The sequence below is a fragment of the Stigmatopora nigra genome, chromosome 6 (genome assembly GCF_051989575.1).
Source record: "Stigmatopora nigra isolate UIUO_SnigA chromosome 6, RoL_Snig_1.1, whole genome shotgun sequence".
In the NCBI taxonomy this organism is placed as follows: Eukaryota; Metazoa; Chordata; class Actinopteri; order Syngnathiformes; family Syngnathidae; genus Stigmatopora; species Stigmatopora nigra.
In genome coordinates, this window is record NC_135513.1 from 2,436,459 (window position 1) to 2,458,002 (window position 21,544).

General features: G+C 41.3%; 3 protein-coding genes across 9 annotated transcripts in view; 1 reads left to right on the forward strand and 2 right to left on the reverse strand.

The window, feature by feature from the left end:
• Positions 1 to 6,026, reverse strand: part of dusp5 (dual specificity phosphatase 5) — a 19,532-nt gene extending 13,506 nt beyond the window's left edge. Inside the window, exons 1-3 of the mRNA XM_077718330.1 lie at positions 5,303 to 6,026; positions 2,891 to 5,239; positions 1,615 to 2,711 (exon numbers count right to left, since the gene is read on the reverse strand). The gene's annotated coding sequence lies outside the window, so the exon portion shown is untranslated. The remainder of the gene's footprint in view (positions 1 to 1,614; positions 2,712 to 2,890; positions 5,240 to 5,302) is intronic.
• LOC144197742 (uncharacterized) overlaps positions 1 to 9,765 on the forward strand; it is a 25,689-nt gene extending 15,924 nt beyond the window's left edge. For 3 of the 5 annotated variants that reach the window (XM_077718327.1, XM_077718329.1, XM_077718328.1), the window contains one exon: positions 3,513 to 9,765. In XM_077718327.1, the coding sequence (XP_077574453.1) occupies positions 3,513 to 4,173 (661 nt within the window). In that variant the 3' untranslated portion in view covers positions 4,174 to 9,765. Of the gene's footprint in view, positions 1 to 2,625; positions 3,221 to 3,512 lie in introns of those variants that run through there. The other 2 variants (XR_013326584.1, XR_013326588.1) reach the window with 1 other exon arrangement.
• The window catches only part of mxi1 (max interactor 1, dimerization protein), a 43,015-nt gene continuing 27,648 nt past the window's right edge, over positions 6,178 to 21,544 (reverse strand). For all 3 annotated transcript variants that reach the window (XM_077718326.1, XM_077718324.1, XM_077718325.1), the window contains exons 4-6: positions 18,684 to 18,798; positions 14,860 to 15,031; positions 6,178 to 13,187 (exon numbers count right to left, since the gene is read on the reverse strand). In XM_077718326.1, coding sequence (XP_077574452.1) covers positions 13,024 to 13,187; positions 14,860 to 15,031; positions 18,684 to 18,798 — 451 coding nt within the window. In that variant the 3' untranslated portion in view covers positions 6,178 to 13,023. The remainder of the gene's footprint in view (positions 13,188 to 14,859; positions 15,032 to 18,683; positions 18,799 to 21,544) is intronic.

A 21,544-nucleotide genomic window follows, 5' to 3' on the forward strand; every position in this document is an offset into this window, starting at 1 on the left:
CCCGTGATTGGTTCTTTTCTCGCGCTCAGTTTCGCTCTGCTCGATGCATTTCACCTCTGTGCAAAGTTCTGGGAATTGCAAATGAAAGTTTTCATATCCTCCTATGAAAAGAAGGAGTAGAAGAACATGTACTGAGTTCAGTGTAATCAACACACGAAAGGACCAAACCGCGCCCTCGATAGATTCAACACTTATTCTACTTTCTTTTTATCAAGACGCTGCTAGTATCGTTTTGAGAGACATTGCTGATGGGGAGTCGCTTCGACACCCAATAGTACCTGATTTTTACCCTCGTTCGTCACTGAGTTCTAAAATGTTCGTTCTTGAGTTTTTCCTAGTGTACTTAATGCAGCTTTATTCTTTGCTTGTCGTTATGGGCCAAAAAAGTTATGCTGTGAGTAAAATAGGAGAAGTGTGCTTTTATTTGTTCACATGTCTTGCTATGTCCAACTTGCCAAGGCAATTGTCATTGGACTTATTTTTATCATTTTTAAAGGATTTCTGCGGTGGTATAGAACAGTTGGAACAAATGTTTTTATCGGTAAAATGTGTCTACTTAAATATCCAAGTTATGAAAACGCAAGAACGACTTAGATTTGTATGTAGCTTGATGGTATTTATGGTCCAACTTTGCCAGCACTTCGTTATTTATTCTAATGCACATTCATTCATTTTCGGAACTCCTTATCCTTCCTGACATGAGGCGTGGGAGCCTATCCCAGCTCACTTTGGGAACCGGTCGAGGGGACACCCTGAATTGCTAACTCCTCACAGTGACGACCGACCTTCGCGCAAACCTTTCACCCCAAAACTGAAGCCGACACGTTAACCATGCGGCCGCCTGTCCGCACCTGATTTATTGATTTGGCACAGCCCCATGACTAAAGCACAATTTGATAATTAGTGAACTCTGTGCTAATTGATTTAATTTTTATTTTTGCAAATACATAAGTAGGCTCTCTGCCCTCACTGGGTGATATTGCCAGCCCTCGCTACCTCAGCAGAGCGGGGAACATTGTCAGGGACCAATACTACCCTGGTCACAACCTGTTGCAGCTGCTGCCCTCTGGCAGACGCTACAGGTTTCACAAAGCACGGACAAATAGACTTAAGGACAGTTTTTTCCCACAGCCATCAGGACTCAGAGCCTGCGTAAGCATGACACACAATCCCTTCTGTGCAATAACTTCGGGGTGTGCAATAACAATGTGCATTAGCTTAGATTGTGCAATATTTTAGAATTTACCTAGCCGGGAGGTGACTTTTTATACTTTTATATGAGTGTTTTTTTCCCCCTGGTAAAACGCACTTTGTGGAGTAGCACCGCCAATTTCGTTATACGGAGCCCTGTATGATGACAACAAAGGCTTGTGATTTGATTGATTTGTTGTTCTCAAACCCAATCCAACATAGTTACCTGAGTATTGGGTGGGGGGTGTCTTATCGTAAGAGTAACAAAGTGTTCTATTCAAATGTCGCTAATGCAAAGGCTTTCTAAATGTTAATTTTCATAATAATGAAGCCAGTTCGAGACTTCAGTTATTGGTATGCGTCATGTCACTTCCTGTCTAGATAGTTCCTTTTCCCATGTATTTACTAATACACTCTACCCACCTGCCGCCTCGAGTTGTAGAGGTTCACTTCCCTGACTTCAATGCGGACAGGCGCGGGCCCAGTTCCTGCTGGTGGCGGTTTGACTGTGCGTGCAGATGGTTGTTCGTCTCTCTGTGTGCTCTACAGCCGACTGGCAACCATTCTAAGATTTAGTTTGCCATTCACCCCAAATCAGCTCGGTTAGGGTCCAGAAACCCCCGTAACCCTTTCGAGGATGCGCGGTATTGAAGATGAATGAAAAAAAAAAACGAATGAACAATATACACCCACTCCCCTCCTCAGCGGCACAGATGTTTCCTGGTTAGCTGCCATGTCCCTATAAAGCTTCAATTCAGTTCAGTTACATGACCGTATTATTATGCAACCATAAGATACATTTCGCTTTAATTCATTGTATAACATTCATTCATTTTCTAAACTGCTTTATCTTCAGTAGGGTTGCGGGGGGTGCTGGACCCTATCCCAACCGATTTCGGAACAGAGGCGGGGGACAACCTGAATTGGTCGCCAACCAATCGCAGGGCACAAGCAGACAAACAACCATCCGTGCTCACACTTATACTTTAGGGGGAATTTACAGTGTCCAAACCACCTACAATGCATGTCTTTGGAATGTGGGAGCAAACCGTTTAAGATAAAATCTTTTTTTTTTTTATTACAAAATAAAACTAAAATTTACACCCTAACGAGATAATTATGTTGATAATAATGTCATCCGAAGCCTAAGAATGATATGCTCTATAATAGTAAATTAAATATCCAATTGAGAAAATGTGTTATACAGTGAAGTTTCCCAACCATTCACCACTAGTGTGCCATGAGCAATAGTCAGGTATGCCGCAGGAAATGATCTGCCAAGAAACCAAACACTGTAACATTCAAAGAGAAAAATCATAACATTACGTGATTAAAATCAAATTATTACCAGATAAAAATATCATGAACATTAAGTAATTTATTGCACTTATCTCCCAACTCATCTTGTTTTCTGAACCGCTCTATCCTCCTTAGGGTTGTGGGGGGTGCTGAAGCCTAACCCAGCTGACTGCAGGCAGTGGACACCCTCCATCGTTGGCCAGACGAGCACAGTCATTGCACTATTGCAAGATAAAATTTGTAATATTATGAGATTATATTCATTTTGTGTCTTATTTTTTATGTAACCCGAACCCGAAATTTCAATTTTTTTTCTATGTAAACTATATGAGCAGAAAACTGCTTCTTGGGTTATGTAAATTGAAATATTTTTTTAGGAATATAGCCATAGTTTACTTACCAAAAATCTTTTTTAACTGTACACAATATCCATCCTCCTTTCTTCCTCCTTTTCTATTGCCATCAAAGCTAATGCTGATAGTCGAGCCCATCCTGTCGTATTTCTGGCATTCGTTTTTATTCGATTTACTGGTGAAAATGTTCGCTTCCAGTTGCGACAGGCTTGCTTGCTTAGTGTAAGGCAGGGGTGTCAAACATACGGCCCGGATCCGGCCCGTCTGGTGGTTTGGTACGGCCCAGGGAAGAAAGCTGCATTGTATAAAAAAAAAAAAGAATTTTCTTTAAAATTTCTAGTTCTTGTATTATTCGCTAGGGGGCTCAGTGTTTTAGAATGTGCAGAACACATGAATTGACATTTATTTATATTCTTGTGTTATTCTCCTGTTCATAATATATTATTCATAATGTAAAAGGAAAATTCTGTTAATAAACGTTTTGATAATTTACTCATTCTTAGCACTAATTATTAGTATTAGTGACTAATACAAAGGAAAAAAGTGGGCTTATTGTTAGTTCTATGTAATTTTGCAATGAGTTTACTGGTCGGGCCCGCTTGATCTCAAATTAAGCTGTATTCGGCCCACAGACCAAAGGGAGTTTGACACAAACCTGCTTATCCACAGGTCACATCCAGTCATCCTCCGTGGGGCAGGATTCTTTTATGTCAGGAAGAAGGATGGCTCGCTATGCCCCTGCGTCGACTACCGAGGCCTGAACACAATCACCATCAAGAACAGATACCCCTTGCACCTCATTGACTCAGCTTTCACTCCGCTTCATAGTGCCCGCATTATTTCCAAGTTGGACCTCTGGAACGCCTACCATATTGTTCCCATCCGGGAGAGGGACAAATGGAAGACGGCATTCCCTACCCGCCTGGGCCATTTTGAATACCTGGTGATGCCCTTTGGCCTCTGGAATCGTGACTGGACGATTCGCCAAAAGATGCTTCACCGACGGACGTTTGGCCAACAGATAGTTCGCCGAACGGACGTTTCGCCAAAATGGGATTTGTGCGCTATCCATTTTGCCGAAACGTCCGTTCGGCGAAACGTATGTTCGGTGAAACGTTTATTCGCCAAACTCCGTCGGCCAAACATCTTTCAGCGAATCGTCCGAGTACCTTCTCCAATGCATCAGCGGTGTTTGAGGCCCTTAGAAATGTTTTTCTTCGAGATATTCGACAAATTTGTCTTCGTATATTTGGACAACGTTCTAATTTTTTCACGCACTCTTACGGAGCACAAGCAGTATGCGCCAGGTGTTGCAATTCCTCCTACGTAAAGGCCAAGATGTGTGAGTTTAAGTTCCGCGGACTACTTTTCTCAGATTTGTCATTGCTCATGGCGATCTGAGGATAAATCCTACAAAGCTGTCGCTCAGTGGCCCCGGCCTGGGGGAAAGAAGGAGTTGCAGGGCCTTTTGAGGTTTGCAAACCTCTATAAGTGTTTTATCAGAGAGTATAGCCGTATTGCCGCACCCTCACCACACTCATGCCAACAAAGTCCCCATTCCATTTGAGAGAAGCAGCGGAGGCAGCTTTTGGGGACCTCAAGTCCCGTTTTACCTCTGCTCTCGTTCTCGCTCACCCGGACCCTAAACTACAATTTATTGTGGAAGTAGGTGTTGGTGCTGTCTTCTCTCAGCTCAGACTGGGGAATGGAAAGGTGAACCCTTGCACCTCTTTTTCCCATAAGCTGACCCTGGCTGAGCGTAATTACCGCATTGGGGACTATGAATTGCTCACAGGTGAAGCTAGCCCTGGACTCAAAGTATTGAGTCTAGCTTTTGGTAATGACCAAATACTAATTTTCCACTATGATTTGCAAATATAGTCTTTAAAAATCAAACAATGATTTTCAGGTTGTTTTCCCACATTCTGTCTCTCATGGTCTGGATGATTTTGTGCTATTTGAGGGAAAAAAAGGTTTTCACATTTATTGTGTGATATAGACATGACTGCAATTTCCAGATACTGTTATTACATAATTATCCTTTAAACACCTTAATGATGGATTATAGATGGATAACTTTATTCAACCCAAATTTGGGAAATTTCTTTGTGGTAGTAGCAAGAGGGGATTAGACAGAATAGCAAAGCAAAGGCGCAAAGTACAAAGCTGTTATGATCATGGGTGCGGACCCCAAAGCAGGCAAGGGTAAGTTTAGTTCTTTCCAAATCTTTATTAGGCTCGTCCACGTAGCTGGCGAGCACACAAGGGGATTGTGGTGGTGGATTGTTGGCTGTTGCAGGAAGGTCGTTTTCCGTGGCGCGGTGTGGAGGGAACCGGGTAGGAAGCGTGGTTGTTGTCCGTTATCCTTGGTCGTGGGGCTAAGCATGGTCGGAATCCTGGGAGCAAAACAAGAGGTCGTAAAATCAACAGGCAAGCAAGGGGTAAACGTGAGAGGGTACCTAACAATGAACTGATAAGACAATCCAGCAGCATGGTCAGGTTCCTCGTGGCCTTAAATACTGTTTCTTGCCTGATGGCTTGCACCTGGCATCACTCCAATCATTAGTGACAGGGTGACAGGCACAACCAGCCACCAGTATGTTCTGAGGCCTGACAAAAGCAAATCAAAGAGAATGGAATCATCAAATCATTAAGACATGAAAGCAGCAAAAACACAAAATGAGCAAGAGTGTACGGAGATAACGCCGGCTGCCGCTTGAATGGCGCCATCTTGGTTCTCAAAAAGACGTTGTAAAGTTGGACATAAACTGAAGTCTTCCACAAGAAAGGGAACTTCTGCAGACTATGACCGAGGTAGACAATATGCAGAGTCACTCTTCCAAGCTTATCCGCACAGTTGCTCAGTAGTCTGGAGCTGAAGACAACAGTAGCCGAGTCGACTCCGTTGCGGGAAAACGCCAAAAGCACTTCCATCTTATCCAAGGATGGAATGGTTGGTCAGAAGCGTTGCCTCTTCTCCTGGCCCCTTTGTCCAGCTCCGAATCTCTGGCGACACCGAGGTGTTGCTCCTTCTGCAGCGTATTGTATCAGCTAGTCCCGTGTGTGTGACAATGCAGGCATGTCTGAATGTTTCCAAAAAAATAAGTAGCAGAAAGAAGCCAGGCTAACAGAAGAAAGAAAGTTGAAAAAACATCAAAGTAAAAAGTTAAGTAAAAGGAATGTATTAAGAAATATAAAAATGTAACTAAAAAAAGATAGACGGGTTGTAAAACACGAAAAACAAATAAGGGTGGACAGAGCTACTACCACTGCCTTCCGCGTGGCGGCGCCATCTTGGATTTTTATTTTTAGATATGCACATTTAATGATATGGTTCAGGATGGAAAATCTTGCTTTTATTGTAAGAATTGCATTCCAAACTTTGCAAAAAAACATTGATCGCAGTGCATGTTTAACAAAGGATGGTCACAGATTTAAAACAACAGAATGATTCTCCACAAGGGACTCATTTCATTGTCGTAATATCAAATCCTGGGCTATGAAAAGTAGAGCAGAGATTACTTGCAAAGTTAGCCACACACGTGCTCAAGGTTTCTCTCAGCAAAGATAACAAATGTGCTAGGTTTATCAGAAATGTTACATTACTAATCTCACAAAATATCTCATTCCAACTCCAAAATACAAGTTTTGATTTGAAGAAAACTCCTGGAGTGTAACATACCTTACTGGAGTGCTTTCAACAAGGCCATCCAAATGCATATCATGTAATGATTTCCCTGATGACCTTGAGTCTTAGATGGTTTAAACACAGCTAGGTCAGGTGAGTAAGAGTTGCAGGTCAAGCTGACCTTTTTTACTGCACTGAGGGAAAGACCTGAAGTCAGAAATTACATTTTTTATGACACCAGTTAAACTTTTTAGAGACTTTGTCGCTTTCAATCTTACTTTTAAGGAGAAGTAACACCACACAATTTTGTCAAACCAATGTGAGACAAAAAATGGAAACCAACATTGCTCAAAAGTCTCAGGGGGCTGAATCAAAGTAAACTGCCCCTCAAATGAACAAAGTAAAAGAGATGACACTGAGGGGTGGTGACATGCGCCAGTGGTCACTTTCTTAATCACAGCCAACAATTTCAACAAACTCAAACACTTCTCGTTTTGACTGTTGAATCCAATTGTGGAGACGTTGTAAATGTCAGAGGTGTTATCAACTAAAAACAAAAGTATAGTCAATAGTAGTATAATCCTCTAGGAAGAGTAGAGTGGCGCTTTGATTTGAGTAGTTGTAGCTGGCTGAGCATATGCCCGCCACCACTACCCCACAAGCCGCAATTACCATATGTTCGTGCATATAAGCTGCACTCTTAAAATCACCTAAAAATCACTTAAATTTACAATTTCTCGCATAGGAGCTGCCCCTGATTCACAATTTTAATCTCCATATTCTTGGTATTAATATGGAGTGCAAATGTGTTACTTTGAAGGGAAAATCTGCAAAAATCACCACAAATTGTATTTCTGAGATACTGTGTAAATCAAAAACACATTATTAGGGTCAATATCATAAGGAAGTTAGTCATTCATCCAGCAATGATTGTTTTCTTACTGCAAAACAAAAAGTAACCAACAAACAGTAAATGTTATTTTGCTAGAGTATAGCAACGCTGTAAGTCTTGTGCCCATATAAGCCATACTCTTGATCCGGTCATCATGTTTTTGAGTTACAAATACATTATATGCGATAAATTACATTAGTACTTAGTGTGGGGCTTGCTAATGGTTGTGGGGAGATGGGGTCAACCTCTAGACTCGAAACAGGCTCAGCAATGAGGAGCAGATTTGGGGCAGTTTACATTTCAAGTTTCCATCAAATAAATATCGAAAGCAAAACAGAAAATGGCTAAGTCGTCATCCAAAACCCAACAGATGAATAAAACAAAATACGTACAATATTTGTAAAAATAATGAATGAGGAATATCAATAAAAAAATACAAAGTAAGACAGAATGGATATAAGTTATCTTCCCTCGTGACGTCTGTTCTGAGAGAAACGGTGAAATCAATTTGAAAACGATGTTATGTTGAAAAGCATAATGGTGTTTACCTGAAGTCAAAGTGCAATTCTTAATGCCAGCGGAGATGGGGAGGCAAACTTTGACAACCCATTTTCCCCAATAAATTGGGATCATTTCCAGAAGAAAGCATGCACACAAACTTCTTGTGGGCGCATACATTCATTCACACATTGCACACACACAATCCAAGAGATTATCACATGAAATAAGTTAAAAGTGCAGCCTCCATCACGTAACCTTGCACAGCACCAGACAACAACAAAATAACTTTAGATGTCAACCACCAAAAAGTAATTTAAGTATCCAAAGCCATGTTTATCGCGTTTCTACATGAGTACAGTGTTCCCTCGCTACTTCGCGGTTCAGCCACCGCGGATTCAGCCACCGCGGATTCAGCCACCGCGGATTCAGAGCTTTGCGGTTTTTGTTTGGAAAAAAAAATACAAATATTACATTGCGACAACATATTTTACAGTTTTTTTGTTATAACATGAATTTCACTCTCTCTACCCGTATTCTATATGGTGTACTGTATACAGGGGGGTAAAAATTAATTAATTAATTAATTAAATTAAAATTAAGCATTTTTGAAGGGGCATCCCTACTTCGCGGAAATTCACTTATCGCGGGTGGTCCCGGTCCCCATTAACCGCGATAACCGAGGGAACACTGTACCTTCATATGCACTATAAACACAAGTCAGCAAGTGTCAAAAGATCTATCCATGGCTCTTCTTTTCATCATCTTTAACATGAAATTATTAAGCAATTTTATTTACAAAGAGAAAAATAAAACATGACTGCTTTTTATTGGACAGTTACAAAAGGAGAAAAGATGACTTATTGCTTGTTACTGCTGGCGAGAAAGTGGATCTCTGTTTCCAAGGTTTCTTGCAGCTGTTGTTTGTGCTGAGTCAGCTGTAATGTATTGAAATGCAGGACAGCTCGGCGTTTGTCAAGGGGGGGAGCAGCTTTTGTGTCATTTTGGTCCATGAGTGTGAAAGCAGACACATCAACTTTAGAAGCTGATGGAAAAGTCACATGATAGCACCGGATCAAGTGTCCATGAAAAGATGGCATGTCTGGGTGATATCGCTGCGCCATGTGCTTTGGAAAAGGGTGCCACCTGAACATTTAATACACTAAGTGCAATTTGGGTTATATTTGGCCCCATATGCTTAAGTCTAAGACGTTTTAAAATTAAAACCAAATTGAAGGTATCTTATTTAGAACAGGGGCTTTGAAACCTGCGTCTGCAAATTAGTATACAAATAATGAATGTTCTCGGGTGTTCTGGCTAATTTAATTCACCGTATTTTCACACCCATAGGGCACACTTAAAAGTTAAATTTTTTCTCTAAAATCGTCGATGCGCCCAATCGGTCGGTGCGCCTAGTTTATGCATTAAATTAAATTTTTTGCATGACCCCCAACCGCTTGAGTGACTGGTTTTATTTCTTGCCTACACACTACTTATTGTGATCAACCCAGCGGACCTTCACCCTAAAAATAGCCTCCCGGCGTATTCCAAGCATTGCGGTAAATCCATTCAAAATATCCTAGGCGAGTGGGAAAGCATTTGACTTCCGTGTGCTTGTAGCGCTTTTAACCCTAAAAAACACTCAATACTCAAAGAAACAGCGCTACAGTAATCCCTCCGTTATCGCGGTTAATCTAGACCAGACAAGACTCCAAAAAATGAAAAACCGCGAAGTAGGGTCATCCCTATTTAAAAAAAAAAATAATGTATATTTTTTACTTCAGTGTTGAGTTCCAGTAGCGAGCGGAGGACAAGTGAGCAATGTTCCCTCTAAGCTGCGCAATTGCGCACTACTCTCGTCTTCTCCGCGCAGCATCAATCGTATGGAGCACACAAAATAAAAATCCCAGCGGTTTTTTTCCCCTCTTTCCCCACGATGGCACCGTTTACGGAGCAGCCAGTGGCAGCAGCTCTGCCCACTCTTATGTTGATCGTGTGTTACAGCCCTTCTATCTTTTTTAATTACATTTTAATATTTCTTAATACATTCCTTTTTACTTTACTGTGCAAATAGAAGAACAAGTGAAATTGGGTGAGAACTGTCTAAATCTACTGTGTGTAGTTGTGTGCGTGCATGTGTGTGTCTAATGTGTGATCGTTTGTCTTCAACCTACACAATGGACTATAACTACACATAAATTATTATGGAAATTAGCCCTCGGCTACAATCTTACATATATAAGTTAATTAACATGAATATAGATATGTTCATTAATATGTGCTATCCCTTATTAAATAAATCAAAGCAAATTCATGGAAAATATTGCATATAAATGGAAACTTGACTATCTCAAGTGACACATTCAGCAGAACGCCGTTTGAATGAGAATGAAAAGTCAGATGAACAGAGTTGTAAAATAAGGTAAAATTTAAGTCGGATTTGTGCATATTCTGATGGCATTCATGAAGATGTTTTATTCATAGATATTTTTTCATTCATTTTCTGAATCGCTTAATCCACTTTATCACTCGCGGTGGTGCTGGAGCCTATCCCTGCTGACTTTGGGCCACGGGCGGGGAACACCCTGTATCAGTGGACAGCCGATCGCAGGGCACAAGGAGACGGACTGCCATGCACACTCAGACCCATACCTAGGGGCAATTTTACAGTGTCCAATCAGCCTAAGAGAATATGCAAATTGAACACAGGTGGACCGACCTGGATTTGAACCCAGGACCCCAGAGCTGTAAGGCCGACGCACAAACCACTCATCCGCTGGGCCGCCCATTCATAGATATCAATCATTACATTTTATTATTACTAAATAATTTATGTGCAGTAGACATGCACCTGCTTATGGCAGGTGTGATACTGGTGTGTGCCCATAGCGAGCAATGATGATGTTGCTCACACTGGTACACCGTGTGCTCAGGGAGGTTGTCTTTCTGCCCAGGCAAACAAAAAATTAGAGGGAACATTGCAAGCGAGTGGCTTCTGCTTGCGAATTTCAGCGTGGATTTTCACATTTTTATGAATATTATGAACATTTACAATAAAAAATTTAATCAACTACAAAAATTCCCACAGAAAAAAATGTGTAGTATTGAAGCCGCGTTAGTTGAAGCAATAATATGTGAGGGATGACTGTATAGACCTAGAAAGAGGAAATGCCCGATGTGAATGACAACAGAATGCGGATGTGAACGCTTAGAAAATGGACTGAAGCCATGGATAGAACACAATTTAACAGCGAAGAGGAAATGCTTTGCGAATGACTTGGGAGTGATGAATGTTGGATGGCCACCAACATATAGGTTCCATTCAAAGGCAGGCAGCATCGCATGAGTTACGTGATGCCTGGGTGAAAGTAGGGAAGGCAAGCAAAATAGTTTGAGCTTTCGTCAAAGCTGCAATCACTACTACAAAACCCCACGACAAACCTGCGAACCCTGACAATGTTATGGAACTCAGCATTGTTGGCCAACTCTTTATGTCGGATACAGAAGATGAAAACTTTGACAGATTTGTAGATGTTTGAATACTTTGACTTATATTTTTCCGATCATACATTACGTCAATAAAACCAAATTAATCTCAGTTTTGCTCCTGTTGTCCCTTTAAAAACATACGCATGCTATGTGTTATGCTGTGTTTTTTGTCAATACATAGGGGGATTCGTTTTAAAAAGCATGCTGCTATGGTAGTGCTAGCATCATCACAGCATAGCACATGGCATGCGTGCTATGTGCTAACGCTGTGTGTGGAATATAGAATGTATTCTTTATACTTTTATTTAGGGTAGTCACTAGGATAGAATTTCACATAGCCTAGTGGAAATTTCCATCATGGCACCTATGAGTTAGGGGCACGTCATCTACCATGACACGCCCATTTCTTTGTTCACCTATGTCACATGATCTTTGTCAATAAAACTAGCTCATCTGTTGGGGGATGGACATATCTCCCAGCGCTGGCTTCTCTGACCCACTCCTTCAGCTCAAGTCTGGTAAATATAGACCCCCTCCTTCAGCTGAAATCTGGTAAATCTCATCACGACTGACTCCGTGTGCTTCCTGTGATCGGAAGTTATTGAATGTATATGGATTAGATCCCACATGGATGCTAGCACATAGCATGCATGCTATGTGCTATGCTGTGAGGATGCGAGCACAACCATAGCAGCGTGCCCTTTAAATCGAAGCGCCCTATGTATTGACAAAAAACTGAAAATACACTCGCAACTGAGACTCCGCCCTTTAGGCGGTGCATTTTATGGTGTGAAAATACGGTATATTGTAATCTTTCCCCAAATAAAATATTATTTCTATTGCGCAGTTTTAAAAAAAATAGATTTTTTTTATGACAACTGAAAAGAAATACTAGCTTGATAAAGTTAGCTGGCTGTGTGGATGCTACTAATCAGCATGTAGTTCGTCAATCCTTGCAACAAATGCAAGCAACATAGTGATGATGATAAACAACACCAATTGTTTGCAAACAACCAATCCGGCATTTTAAAATTTGCTTCATTTAATTACATTGTGTAACTGGGATGGAATACTAAATAATAAAATTAATTACATTTGTGCCTAGCTTATTCATAAAATAATTTTCTGTTCTGCTGATCCTCATAAGGGTCCAGTGGAGTGCTCGAGTCTAATCCAGCCAACTACTCAAAGTCAGAGTAGATAGGGCAATTTAGAGAATTCAATCACCCTAGCTTGCATTTTTATTTAGATGTGGAAAGAAACCAGAGTACCCGGAAAAAAAGGTCAGAAACCACTGGGGATTGAATACTCAATGTTTGACTGTGAGGCAGAGATTCTAATCTCTGCTGTGGCTTCCTGCTAAAATAAATGTATTAAACTATGTAACTACGTTATGTTTTATAAGTCTATGTTATTCTTCAACTTAACTTTTTGGTTTTGGGGAAAATTGAATTTCAAATTGTTTAGGATATAATTTCTAAAAGACCGAGATAATAAAACAAAACGTTTGAAAGCCCATGTCCTAATGTCTGGATTCTGAATCAAGTGGCTCTTCAGTTTCATGGCGATGATAAACAGATACCTTTGGGCACAAGTGAATGAGTGCACAGTTACGTCAGGTGGGAGGGCAGGAAGCAGGAGGTGATTGCGGGGGTGATGGTTCTGTGTGGCTTTTAAGAGGATAAGGCAAGTTTGACACTGCAGGAGGAGTATCCCTCGTCACTGGCCATGCTTTGCAGGCTGCTGTGGTCATCTAGGTCGCTGCTGCTGGCAGAGCTCAGACCGTCAAGCTCTCCGTGAGAGAACCCCGTGCCCTCCACGTCCACTTCGATCTCCTCTGTGATAGAAAAAAAGCATAAGAGGAATGTCAAGTCAAATAAAAGAAAATTAAGTCATTGAATTAAATAACAGGGACGTCTACAGTATATCGGAATTGGACATTTTCAGGGGATTGGGATCGGGTAAAATGTACTAGTTTTTCATTTTTAACTCAATCCATCAAATGGGATACCTCTTTCCCTCGGTGCCAGTGAAATAGGATCACTTGCTATGGCAGTTTATGAGTGAAGATAACAAGTTACAAAATTATCCATATGCAGAATGCAAATGTTTGTTTTTGCCTTCCCATCAAAATATTTTGAAAATGATGCGCACAAATGTCCGCACAATACAATAACGCGCGACCACTTGCCAGCTTGTCAAGGTGACTCTTTTCTACAAAATCAGAAAACGCCTAGCATGTCTTTGATATCCTTTGTAGCCAGGCTGCCCCCCTCTTCCACCTCCGTGCTACTGAGTTCCTGCAACACCTCCAAATCTTCACTCTCCTGGAGCTCCATTAACTCCTGTGTCATCAGTTCTTTGTGGTGCTCGGCGATTAGGTCATTCACATCTGACTCGTTAACCTCAAGCCCCAAGGAATTTTCAAGTGACACGATATCATCCATGACAACGACCAGGCTCTGTGACACGTACCTCACTCTGATATTTTTCAAATATTTCATGCTTAATGTTGATTGTCAACGTTCACCTTTTCAACTCTTCATTCCACCTGTTTGCTTTGGATCCATTGTTGTTCACTTTGTATTATGCATTGACTAACGGGAAAATGCAAGCTCCGCCCAGTGCTCGGAGATATATGTTATACACGAAAGAAATGCGGCAAAAAAGACCTCTCAGGTCTTGACCACCTGGTTTTCTTGTTTTCATATTTAAGCATCTAACAAATCACATTTCAGCTATTATTTGTTGCCAGGGTCAGAAATCTGCCTTGAGGCCTTCACAATCAGTTCTGCAGGCCCGACAGCATAAAATAAGTGTGGATAAAACTGTTGCTTTAGCCAATCAGATTTCGACTTGGCGACACCAACGCTTTCTGGCAGGCGTAGGGATACGCTTTCACCAACTATGACTGGCTAGTGATAGAGGGGACTGGCCAGAGCTACAAAACTATAACTGGAGTGAGCTGCACATGCAAATATATTGTTGTGTTTATTTAATAGTGGTTTTGTCAACCCGCAATGGCTGAAGGTGGAGAAGAAATTGTTTTTTTGCAGATTTACTGTCAAAGCCATTTTCCAGATGGATTTTTCAAGAAAAGCTGGACATCATTAAGAAAAGTCGGACAACTCCAAAGCAAGCAAGCCTGTCACAACTGGGAACGAACATTTTCAGCAATAAATCGAATAAAAACGTATTCCAGAAGTACAACAGGACAGGCTTGACCCAGCATTAGCTTTGATGGTGATAGAAAAGAAGGAGAAAAGAAAGGACTATGGATTTTGTGTACAAATAAAAAAGATTTTTGATTAGTAAAATTTGGCTATATTCCTAAATAATATTTCAATTGTATAAGGTTATTATTGTTTTTTTATGTGTCACAGCTGTAGCTGTAGTAAAGGTGTTATAGCAATAAAATAGCTTTTGACGGTTCTATTGATTCAGATATAGAATTGAAGGCGTCGCTTAGAAATTCACGGCCCGCCGCTGCAATCTCCCCTACAACTGGCCTTGGTCAGAATCTGAGTGCTCAGAGCCCACGCTGTCCATGCGTTTCCTCTCGCCTTCCACAGTCACACCTCCACCACCTCGCAACTGCTCAAGTTGCCGTTGGAGATGCCTATGCTCACGCTCCAGGGACTCCAGCTGGTACTGGCTCTTCCTGTCTGTTTCTTCGAGTTTCTGGGGGCAGGAGACAAAGAATATGAACACCATTTGTTTTTGTTTTTCTCGGCTTCATCTGACGAGTTAAATATATCCTCAACACACTGAACGAGCCTAATTGCCGGAAAGAAAATATGTTTTCAAATCCAATCTTGTTCACATTTTTTGGAATGTGGCTGCAGTCTTAACTGCTGAAGGACCCCAAACCCGGGATTCAGACACCATATTTCAGGTGTACTAGATCTACTTTTCGAGGTGCCAAAATAGCGCAATCTACCTTTTTTCCACATGGCTACTGGAAAAGCTCAGCAGTTATGTACATTGATGTTCTTTGAAACAGTACATAATTCAACATAGTGTGGGCACGTAGCAATAGTGCTTAGACGCACGATGGGGCTGTTTGACAGCTCAAATCCCATATCAAATTTGACTATAATTCAATAACTGGATCAAATCTTACTGCCATGGGATCGAACAAGTTGAACTTGGCTATTGACGTATTGACCATCACTGCCACATATGATCACAGTTTTTATTGCTTTTTATTGTTTAGTTACCTTGGTCTTTCATTTATTCATTCTCTGAACCACTTTATCCTCACAAGGGTCGCTGGGCATGCAGGACCCTATCCCAGTTGAGTACAGCCAATCGCAGGACACGAGGAGACAGACAACCATTCACGTTCACACTCATACCTATGGGCAATTTAGAGTGTTTTTGGAATGTGGGAGGAAACGGGAGTACCTGGAGAGAACCCACACAGGCCTGGGGAGAATATGCAAACTACACATAGATGGATGGACCTGGATTTGAAGCCAGGACAACAGTGAGGCTGATATGCAGACCAGACAACCACTGGGTCGCCGACCTTGGTCTTCTGATGTATATGACCTGCTACGAAAATGTATGTAAGTGGTTTTGCAATCTAAAACTATCCACTGTAAATAGAAGCAGCACTGAACTATATAGTAGGTTATTTTCCAAAATGGCGGGACCTGTAAGAACAGCGGTCAAAGGTTCTCTCTACTGCACTGTTTTCATGTGTTTCATATGTCTTGTCGCAAGTTGTTCGTCAAAACCGGACTTTGAATTAATCTATAACAGTTTAGACATATTAAACATCGGTTAGCAGCAGCAAAGTAAGGTTTCTAGTGACTTTCACCGAGAACAGAGCATCCTGGAAGAGATTGTGACATTAGAGGCGGCTCTGGTCGGCGAAAAAGAAGGCACAGGGAGAGAAAACAGAAGTGAGACTGTTGAGTGGGCCTGTTGTGGAAGCTCAGGGAACAACCACTCAAACCACCGCTGCCAAGCATATACATCCGCGATGTCAGATCCATTGTAAACAAAACGGATGATTTGGAATTAGAGCTAGCTGCTAATCGCTACATTTTAGAAAGCTCCATGCTGATAATCACAAAGGCGTGGCTACACCCACAAATACCCGACGCTAAAATAGAGCTAGCAGGACGCACGTTAGTTTGATCGGAAAGGACGTGTGAGACTGAGGGAAAAAAGAGGTGGTGGGCTTTGCATATATGTGAATGAGGGATGGAGTAACAATAGCACTGTTTTGCACAGAAACTGTTCCTCAGACATAGAATTCATTTCGGTGAGATGCAGACCCTTCATTCAGCCCAGAGAGATAGGCGTTGTTATCATCACTGATGTCTACATCTCACAGGGCGCTAAGGAAAGTACTCTCTCCCTACTAATGGACAGAATACTCCAAGACTGCTTTGAACAGACAGTGGGAAACTTTCCACCATGATGACCTGGGAACATTCGCAGACACAGGAATGTCTTACATCAAGTACTGTATGGCTACGGTCACTCCCGTACATATAAAGTCGTACCTCTACTTACGAAATTGTTTCCAGAACTTTCTTCTTAAGTTGAAATTTTCATAAGCAGAGCAGTACTTTATTTAAAAATTCTCTAATTCGTTACATGGTTCTGACAAAACTAACAACTAAAACCTTAAAAAATGATCAAAGTGTATCAGTTTTGTAGGAAAAGGTGTGAATGAGAGAAAATGGTAATCCAATTATTTAATAAGCCATTAAAATGATTAAACATGCTAAATCAATGTGTTGAAGCGCATGTGTACAAGTGTCACAAACGCGGGCGACTGAAAGTTAAAAGTTCAATCCGAGACTCATTCTAAGTGTAAACACATATTAGAGCCCCAGAGATGTATGTTTCAAAGCCTGCCATGAATAGAAAAGTCAGTGATGAGCACAGACAGTTTCAAGAAAAGTGGGGAGTGCAATATTTCTTTGTTCAGCACAGGGGCACCCCAACGTGTCTCATTTGCACTGAAAAAGTTGCGGTGCACAAGGAATACAATTTGAAACGTCATTATACTACGAGACATGCTGAGGAGTACGAAACATACTGAATATACACTGAAACATTGCAGTGTATATTCAGTGGCTCTTGATGAGATCACAGACACTGCCCAGCTCGCAATATATGTCTGTGGTGTTGATGCCAATTTTGAAGTGATGGAGGAGTTGCTCACAGTAATTCCAATGCATGGCCAGACCACCGCTAAGGAATTATTTCACCAGCTGTGTGATGCCATTGAGAATGCCGGTTTGCCATGGAAGAGCTTTGTTGGAATAACAACTGATGGAGCCCCATCAATGATGGGGAGGAGGAATGGACGGGTAGCACTTGTTCAGAAAAAACTGGAAGAGGAGGGTGTGGAGGAGGCCATAGCTCTGCACTGCATTATCCATCAGCAGGCCCTTTGCAGCAGATGCCTGAAGTTTGACAATGAGATGTCTGTCGTTGTGAAATCCATCAACCAAATCAGATCCAGGGGCTTAAAGCACAGAAGGTTCCGTGCTTTTTTATAGGACATGGAGTCAGAATATGGGGATGTGCTCTACTTCACTGAGGTACATTGGCTCAGCAGGGGAAATGTGTTGAAGAGATTTTTTGAGTGGAGAGCAGAAGTAAAAGACTTCATGGAGATAGACGGGGTTGCTGTTCCTGTGCTATGTGATCCCAAATGGCTAATGGACTTAGATTTTCTTGTTGATATCACACATGAGCTTAATGTACTGAACAAGAAGCTACTAGGCCAGGGGCAAGTTGCAGCACCAGTCGTTGTGTATGTAAACAATAAGGACCCCCTTCCCCCCCTGCTTATTCCTGATTCTTTTTTTGGGTCCTGCCAGTGTAGCGTGCGGCTAGCTAGCAATGTAGCCACGTTTCCGTGATGGGAATAATGTTGCAGTTCCTGACAAAGCTGTTAGTAACAAGCTGAAGTTCCAAATCGTGCATTTTGTGGTTGATGGATCTGGCGTTGGTCAAGAAGATACTCGGAAGCGGTGCTCTGTGCGCTTGCTACCTTATTTTAGCACCTAGGCCCGCCCGGCATTCCTGGTTTTTGCCTTCTTTCCCTTCACCGAGCCCGTTGTACTCTGAGTGGGCTTTCCTCGCAGATGATCGTAAATAACGATAAGACTGAGAAAACAAAACACCAAACTTGAGAGCAAAGAGCCGCAGCACCTGTGTGCGCCGCCATCTTGAAATCTCTCATTTTGGGTGGTAAACTGGATGGGACAATTAATTCTCAAGGGTCAAGACAAATGCACATCAATCAACCTTGTTGAGCACAAGTGGTAGACAAACTGGATATCCTAATAATGCTTATCACCTTTATATGTGCTTTAGCGTTGTTGAGCAGGCCCAGTGTTGTATGGCGGCTACAGTCTGCTCCAAGTGGGATGAGAGCCTTCAAGCGCTCCAGACATAGCCGCAGGTGAGCTCGTCTGCATACAACGTGAAGGGAAAAAGAAATATTTTTTAAACTACCGACGATCTTTGACAGCAGGACATTTCCAGCTATGAGACATGAAAGCTCCTAAAAATGTGTGGAATAACATTCCAATGTGGAAGAGGTCCACATTTGCCAGTATTAAAGGCACTTGACCCAGTTTCAACTGGGATTATCTGTTTAGTATGTTTAGGTAAAATTTTTATGAAGAAAAAAATATATAGACTTAATAACTATCTATTTATGCCTTTCCTATTTCTGCATCATCACCCTGTGACAATATATATAGACAGATAGACAGACAGACGGACGGACGGACGGACGGACGGACGGATGGACGGACGGACAGACAGACAGACAGACAGACAGACAGACAGACAGACAGACAGACAGACAGACAGACAGACAGACAGACAGACAGACAGACAGACAGACAGACAGACAGACAGACAGACAGACAGACAGACAGACAGACAGACAGACAGACAGACAGACAGACAGACAGACTACTTCGCGGTTCAGCCACCACGGATTCAGAGCGTCGCGTTTTTTTTTGGAAAAAAAAATACAAATATTACATTGAGACAACATATTTTACAGTGTTTTTTGTTATAACATGAATTTCACTCTCTACCCGTATTCTATATGGTGTACTGTATACAGGGGGGGTAAAAAAATAAAATAAAAAAAATAAATTTAATTCAAATTAAGCATTTTTGAAGGGACATCCCTACTTCTCTTTTGTACTTATCGCGGGTGGTCCTGGTCCCCATTAAACTTTGATACCTGCGTCATGTGTATGCTATTATTGGACCCAGAGCGTGGCCGGTCAATTTGCCTAAAGACGTTTAGCCGACTGACGTCTGGGCGAGTGCCAGCTCGATGAGGCTTCGTCTGGCCGAACGTAGAGTTAGCCGAGCCAATAGTTAGCAGACCGGATAACCAGCCGAAGGACGTTGCGCCGACGCGCTTGCCCCAACCCCGGTCGTGTGTGTGTACATGTTTGTCAACCTGGGCCCGCGGGCCATATATGGCCCGTTACAGATAACAACATTCATTCAGAGTAAAAAGGGCATTTATTCACGGCCAAACACACGTAGAACAGTACGTGACCGAGGGAAAAAAGTAGTTATAAGAGTAGCTTTTGTAATGAAATTGTAAATCCAGGAATCCTGCTCCAGAAAATTTACACCAGCATAGAAAACATTGAGATTTATCTTTGAATTGAGGTTCTCAACAAATCAGTTTGAATAAATATTTCCAAAAATAATGGGAAATTATTTAAAATTAAAATTGGCGCACATCACTATAAGTGTTCAATAGCATTTTCAGGTATTGTTCTCTAAGCCCTCTAGTCTGTATTTTGATAAGTCTTCTAGTGTTTTTTTCTCACGTAGCAAGAGCGTGTGTATGTGTACATATATAAGAATATATAAGAACAGACGAGAGGGCTTAGAGAACAATGCCTGAAAATGCTATTGAACACACTTACTAGTGATGTGTGCCAATAAGAACAATATTTTAATTTTAAATAATTTCCCATTATTTTCGCAAATTTGCTGAGAACCTTAATGCAAAGATTAATCTCAATGTTTTCTATGCTGGTGTAAATTTTCGGGAGTAGGATTCCTGGATTTATAATTTCATTACAGTACCTACTGTTATAACTTCTTTTTTTCTGTCATTATAGTACAGTGGTACCTCGATTTACGATCGTAATCCGTTCCGAGATCGTATGACAAGCATATTGTAACTCAAGCGGACGTTTCCCATTGAAATTAATTAAAAACAAATTAGTTCGTTCTAACCCTCTGATAAAATACCAAAAAATGATTGGAAAATAGGTTTTATTTCTTCTAATTCGCCATATATTGACAAAGTACTAAATAACAAGTGGATTAATAGTGATAAAAAGTGTTTAATAGATGTAAAATTAGACGCATTTGGCGGAGGGGAGAGACAATGACACACACGGAGGCGGAGGCTGTCCGGGGGGACTTTATCCACGGCAACAACGCACTTGTAAACTAACAAACTAATTTAAATTGACCTGGATAACTATATACAGACACTCGACTTTTAATGTAACTTCACACAAAACTGAATTCTATTTTTGTTTTAATCTTTTTTTTACCTTAGTTCTACGGGTTGACCCCACCCAGACGTTTTGCCGGAGTCTTCCAAACTAGCGCATAAAGAGTTCTTTGTTTTTGTCTCCCCTTCAAAATATTTCGATAATGACTGAAGAATATGACATATTTTACTCATTCTTTTTAGTATAGCTGTTTCATTTAATATTATATTTTACTCATTCTTTTTAGTATAGCGGTTTCATTTTGATATTGCATTTTACTCATTCTTTTTGTTGTGGCGGTCTTGTTTTGGTATCACCACTGCAGGGTTCAGCTCCTGTTCTCAACTCAATTACAATATGAACAAAAGGATTGGTATTTGTCTGAGATTCTTCAATTACAATATGAAGAGAAGGATTGGTCTGAGATTCTTCAATTAGAATATGAACAAAAGGATTGGTCTGAGATTCTTCAATGTTAACAAAAGGCTCTTTCTGAGATTCTTGTTTCAAGGCTGGATTCACACTGATAAGAGAACAGATAGAGAAGGACTTCAGAGGGCAGAGGAAACAAAGAGCAGGGCGGATGGTCCCGCGGAGACAGAGGTCTGGATGATGTGGATTCGAGGCTGGAAGATGTGAAGTCCGAAGAAACCCCCCTCGCAGCAGT